The 6883-nt window shown below is 37.7% G+C and overlaps 1 protein-coding gene across 1 annotated transcript in view; it reads right to left on the reverse strand.

The window, feature by feature from the left end:
* The window catches only part of TTC27 (tetratricopeptide repeat domain 27), a 393959-nt gene that overhangs the window by 360426 nt on the left and 26650 nt on the right, over positions 1-6883 (reverse strand). The window contains exon 4 of the mRNA XM_007938793.2: positions 3208-3348. Within this exon, the coding sequence (XP_007936984.1) occupies positions 3208-3348 (141 nt within the window). The remainder of the gene's footprint in view (positions 1-3207; positions 3349-6883) is intronic.

Consider the following 6883-nt stretch of genomic DNA (forward strand, 5'->3'; position numbering starts at 1 on the left):
TTCTGAATTATCTTCAGTAAGATCCTACTTGCGTGCGATATTAATGATATTGTTCTATAATTTCTACATTCTGTGGGATCACCTTTCTTTGGAATGGGCACAAATATGGATCTCTTCCAGTCACTGGAACCATGTATAATAAGGGTTTAATACCCAGAATATATGAAGAACTATAACTCAATGACAAAAACACAATGGGCAAAAACTTGAACAGACACTTCACTAAAGATAGACTAATGGCCCACAAGTACATGAAAAACTGCTCAACATCATTACTCATTACAGAAATGAAAATCAAAACAAGATACTACTTACCCTAACTAGGACAGCTATTGTCAGAAAAATGAAAAATAAATGTTGGCAAGGATGTGAAGAAAGTGGAACACTCATCCATTGCTGGTCAAACTGTAAAATGGTAAAGCCACTATGGAAAACAGTATGGCAGTTCCTGAAGGAGATAAACATATGACCTAGCAATTCCACTCCTGGGTAAATACCCCAAAGAACTGAAAGCAAGGACTCAAACTAAGTGTCCATCAACAAATGAATGGATAAATAAAATGTGGTATATATATACATATAATGGAATATTACTGCATCATAAAGAGAAATGCCAGGACATAGATGAGTCTTGGACAGTTTATGCTGAGTGAAATAAATCAGACACAAAATGATAAATATTCCAAGATTACTCTTATATGAAATATCCAGACTAGGTACAAAGGCATATCAACCAAAGTTCATTAGTGCTTACAAGGGATGGAAGACAGCTATCTGGCCAACCAATTACAAGAGATCTATACTTGTACTCACTCCAAAGAGAGGTGATCCAACAGAATGTGGACAAAACCATTAATATCACATGCAAGTAAAATCTTGCTGAAGACAATTCAAAAACAGTTGCAGTAGTATACTGACAGGGAACTTCCAGACATGCAAGCTGGATTCAGAAGAGTATGTGGAACAATGGATATTATTCCTGATGTCAGAGGATCTTGGCTGAAAGCAAAGAATACCAGAATGAAGTTTACTTGTGTTTTATTGACTAGGCAAAGGCATTCAACTTGGTGGACCATAACAAATTATGGATAACACTGAAAAGAATGGGAATTTCAGAACACTTAGTTGTGCTAATGTGGAACCTGTACATAATAAACCAGGAAGCTGTTGTTCAAACAGAACAAGGGGATACTGCATGGTCTAAAATCAGGAAGGGAGTACGTCAGGGTTGTATTCTTTCACCATACTTTTTCAATCTGTATGCTAAGTAAATAATCCGAGAAGGTGAACTACATGAAGAAGAACATGGCATCAGGATTGAAGGATTCATTAACAACCTGAGATATGCAGATGACACAACCTTTCTTGCTAAAAGTGAAGAGGACTTGAAGCATTTATTGATGATGATCAAAGACTACAGTATCCAGTATGAATTACACCTCCACATAAAATGGAAATTCTCACAACTAGACCAATAAGCAGTATCATGATAAACGGAGAAAAGACTGAAGTTGTCAAAGATTTCATTTTACTTGGATCCACAATCAACACCCATAGGAGCAGCAATCAAGAAATCAGACAACATATCACACTGGGCAAATCAGCTGAAGACTTCTTTAAAGTATTGAAAAGCAAAGATGTCACTTTGAAGACTAAGGTGTGCCTAACCCAAGCCACAGTATTTTCAATCACCTCATGTGCCTGTGAGAGCTGGACAATGAATAAGGAAGACTGAGGAAGAGTAGATACCTTTGAATTGTGGTGTTGGCAAAGAATACTGAAAATACCACGGACTGCCAGAAGAACGAACAAATCTATCCTGGAAGAAGTGCAGCCAGAATTCTCCTTGAAAGCAAGAAGAGTCAGATGTCATCTCACCTACTTTGAACATGTGGTCAGAAGGGACCAGTCCCCAGAGAAGGATATCATACTTGGTAAAGCGAAGGGTCAAAGAGAAAGGGGAAGACCCTCAATGAGATGGATTGACACAGTGGCTGTAATGATGGGCTCAAGCATAGCAAGGATTGTGAGGATGGTGCAGGATGGAGCACTGTTCTGTTCTCTTGTATACAGGGTCACTATGAGCTGGAATCAACTCAACAGCACCTAACGACAGAGATGGAGGAGGCGCGGGTGGGGGACAGGTATTGCTTAAGGGGTACTGAATTTCTACTATGTGTGATGAAAAATTTAGAAACAGTGAGTAGCAATGGTTACACATCATGGTGGAGCATAATTAATATCACTGAATTCTACATGTAAAAATGGATGAAATGGCAAGCATATTGTTACATATATATTCATAACAAAAAACTCTTAAAGCCTATGAAGGATTTGAGGGGCTGGATTTCTCTTTCTGTTTTTGTTTCTTCACTTTTTTAAATTATAGTAGGTATACACACATAAAAATTTTTATCATTTCAACATTTTTACAGGTACAATTTAATCACATTAATGATGTTCATCATGTTGCACAACCATCTCTACTGTTTTAAATTCTCTAGAAAATAATTCTGTCTTACCTTTATCATCACTGAGAAATGTAATAGAGGAATAAGGACTTAACATGAATTACAACCAAATGGCAAGTTGTTGTTAGATGCTACTGAGTCAATTCCGACTCATAGTGACCCTAGGTACAACAGACAAAACACTGCATGGGCCTACACTAACCTCATAATCACTGCTCAGTGCCCCTGGCAATAAATAACTCCCCCTATTCACCCTCTCTACTAACCCAGCAACCACCAATGAACTTTACTCTCTATACATGTGCTATTCTAGATATCTCACGTAAGTGGGATCATACAACATTTGTCATTTTGTGACACATTTGTCATTTTGTGACTGAGTTAGTTCACTCAGTATAATTTTTTCAAGGTTCATCCGTGTTATAGATGTATCAGGCCTTCACTTATGAGGAATATTTAAATTTATATTTAGGATTCAGAGAATTTACATTTATACACACACCCACAGATATAATCCTATCCAAGAGGTTCAGTACCATCTCATGTTGTATGCAATAAATTTCATGAAAGGAGAAAAGATTTTGCTTATTTTCATCAAAATTTAAAATTAAATACGTAGGAGAACACTTAGAAAACAAAATATACCAAGACACTGTCAGCATCACATCTATAGGCTGGTGCTAATAAAAAGTCACAACTGGGTATAAGTCTCTGTGGATCCTTTTCCTTCCCTTACCCGAATAGCTGTAAGTTTATGTCCTATATTCACTAGGATAACTCGGGCTAATAACAGCAGAATAGGCTTCGAAGTCAAGCTGTAGATTGATTCAGCATCTAGGGTAAGCAGACTCAGAACAATTGCATCCAATTCTTTGGCCTAAAAAAGTAAAAAAAAAAGTGTAAGGTAATATAATTTAACAAAATATGAATCATATCTCTTATAATAATACATTGATTTTCTAGTTAATTCAGCTTCAAAATAAAGGCAAAAATCTATTACACAGCTATTGGCACTGTACCGAATCATAACACTGCAAACACCCTTAAAAAAAAACTCAACTCCTACTCATGGTAACCCCATATGTGTCAGAGCAGAATCATGCTCCACCTGGCTTTCAATGGCTGATTTTTCAGAAGTAGATCCACACATCTTTCTTCCAAGAAGTCTCTCAGTGCAATCAAGCCTCCAATCTTTTTGTTAGGGGCCAAATGCATTAATCATCTATACCATCCAGAGACTCCACAAACACCCACAGAGATCTACAAATCCAGCCTGCCCTGACAGGTAGCCACCCTCTGCTTATACTTTAAAGGAACAAGGAGCTCAAGAAAATGCTAGCATTGAAGAGGCATCATTATTTCATAGCCTTGTTTAATTTACAAGATATCATCTCAATAACAAGCAGGCTTATGTTAACATATTTATATCAGACACCTACATATCACTAATCTTTGTTAACTGACAAATGTCATTATAAAGTATGTCTGCTCCATCATTCCTATTAAGCCAAACAACCAACCAGGTCTTACATATCAAACACTGAGTAGGCATGCTACCATGGACCACAGTGAAAAGTGAAAAGAAGGAAGCAAAAAAGAAAAAGAACAGCTTTGAAATATCCACTTCCTTGCTGAACAGAGATTTTCTACAATGGCCAACATACTTGTTTTTCTCACATGTGGAATGCTGAATTTTAACAGCTGCTACACAACAGAAAATAAGAGAGTAGAATCATTAGGAACACAGGCTTTAACATCATAGAATCAGCACAGTGTCCTTTTCTACCTTTTATTACTCTGTGGACTGGAATAAATTTTTAACTCAAGTCTTGCTTTCATCATCTATAAAACAGATTACTACACTATACACCACATAATTGATTATAAGGACTAAACAAAATAATCCAAGTAATGCCAGAGCCTGGCCCAAAACGTTGCTGAATGTATTCAATAAAGGCAAGAAGAAAATAACTATGTCCTACCCTCATCATCTCTGAGAAATGTAATTCAGGAATAAAGACAACATGAATTGCCACCACCAAACTGCAAGCTGCTCATTAGATGCCATCAAGTAAACTGACTCACAGTGACCCTATGCACAACAGAAAGAAACACTGTCTAGTCTTGCACTAACCTTACAATCACTACTATGTTAGAGCTCACTGTTGCAGCCACTTTGTCAACCCATCTCACTGACCCTCTACTTTAGTAAGCATGATGTCCTTTCCAGCAACAGGTCCCAAAAGATAACATGTCCAAAGTACATGAGATAAACTGTCACCATCCTTGCTTCTAAAGAGCATTATGGCTTTACTTCTTCAAAGACAGATTTGTTTGTTCTTCTGGCACTTCATGGTATATCCAACTTTCTTCACCAACAACATAATTCAACAGGATGAACTCTTCTTCGGCCTTCTTTATTTACAGTCCAGCTTTCACATGCATATGAGGCAACTGAAAAGACTGTGGCTTGAGTCAGCACATCTTAGTCCTCAAAGTGACATTTTTGCTTTACAATACTTAACCAGGTCTTTTGCAGCAGATTTGCCCACTGCAACCCAATGATTGATTCTGTGACTGCTGCTTCCATGAGTACTGATTACGGATCCAAGTAAAATGAAATCTTGACAACTTCCATATTTTCTTCGTTTATCATAATATTGCTTATTCATCCAGTTGTGAACATTGTTGCTTCCTTTATGTTGAGGTGTGATCCATACTGAAGGCTGTAGCCCTTGATCTTCACCAGTACGTCACGTTCTCTTCGCTTTCAGCAAGCATCATCTACATACTGCAGGTTATTAATAAGTCTTCCTCCAATCTTTACACTGCATTCTTCTTCAGATAGTCCAGCCTCTCAGATGATTTGCTCAGCATACAGACTGAGTAATTATGGTGAAAGATTATAACTCTGATGCCCATCTTTCCCGAGTTTAAACCATGCAGTATCCCCTTGTTCTGTTCAAATGACTGTCTATGAACAGGTAGGTTCTTCATGACCAAAATTATATGTTCTGGAATTCCCATTCTTCATAATGTTATCCATAATTTGTTATAATCCATACACTTGAGTGCCTTTGCACAGTCAGTAAAACCTAGGTAAATGTCTTTCTGGTATTCTCTGCTTTCAGCCAAGATCCATCTGACATCAGCAATGACATCTCTCATTCCATGTCTTCTTCTGAATCCGCACAAATTTTCAGCCATTCCATGGCAGTGTACTCCTGCAAGTACTTTTTAATTATCTCCAGCAAAATTTTATTTGCATGTGATATTAATGATATTGTTTCATAATTTACACATTCTGCTAGATCACCTTTTTTTGTAATGGGCACACATATGGATCTCTTCCAGTGAGTTCTGGTGGCACAATGTCTAAGGCATATGACTGCTACCAGAAGGTTAGCAGTTCAAACCCATTAGGCCACCCCATGGAAGGAAGACTGGGCAATCTACTTCCGTAGATATTTACCACAGCAGAAACCCAATGGGGGTCGCTATGAGTCAGAACTGACTTGATGTCAGTGAGCTTGGTCCAGTCAGTTAACCAGGGAATGTCTCCCAATTTTCTTAGCATAGACAAGTGAGCATTTCCAACGTTGCATCTATTCCTTGAAATATCTCAATTGGTATTCTGTCAATTCCTGGAGCTCTGTTTTTCAGCAATGCCTTCACTGCAGCTTGGGCTTCTTCCTTCAATACTATCAGTTCTTGATCATATGCTACGTCTTGAAATGGATGAAAACTGACCAATCTCATTGGTACGGTGACTCTGTGTATATACCTTCCATCTTCTTTTGATCCTCCCTGTACTGTTCAATATTTTATCCATAGGATCCTTCAATATTGCAACTCAAGGTTTAAATTTTTTATTGTTCTTTCAGCTTGAGAAATACAAAGCATGTTCTTCCCTTCTGGTTTTACAACTCCAGGTCTTTCAGCATTTCATGGTAATACTTTATTTTGTCTTCCCGAGTGGCCCTTTGAAATATTCTGTGCAGTTTTTACTTCATTATTTCTTCCATTCACTTTAACTACTATATATGTTCAAGAGCAAGTTTCAGAGTTTCTCCTGACATCTATTTTGGTCTTTTCTTTCTTTCCTGTCTTTTTAATGAATGCAAGTAAAGCCCATCATTATCTCTACTAAGGGTAAAAGGAATTTACAAAAGAAAACCTTCAATGCCTTAGGAACATTCTGTAGGTATTACAACTGCCTCGACTTTAGAAGTAAGGAAACATGTTCATAAAAGTTAAGCCAGATACAGGCCGGCAAGATGGCGGACTAGGCAGAAGGATTGCACAGACCCTCTTCAACAAAGGAAAGGGAAACCAATTAACACAGACACAGAAGATAATCTTGGACCCCTGAGCCTTGAAGGAAAGGATGCAGAATTGGACTAAACCCCAAC

The sequence above is a fragment of the Orycteropus afer genome, unplaced genomic scaffold (assembly GCF_000298275.1).
Source record: "Orycteropus afer afer isolate SDZICR_OR568_19922 unplaced genomic scaffold, OryAfe1.0 scaffold00054, whole genome shotgun sequence".
Taxonomy (NCBI): domain Eukaryota; kingdom Metazoa; phylum Chordata; class Mammalia; order Tubulidentata; family Orycteropodidae; genus Orycteropus; species Orycteropus afer.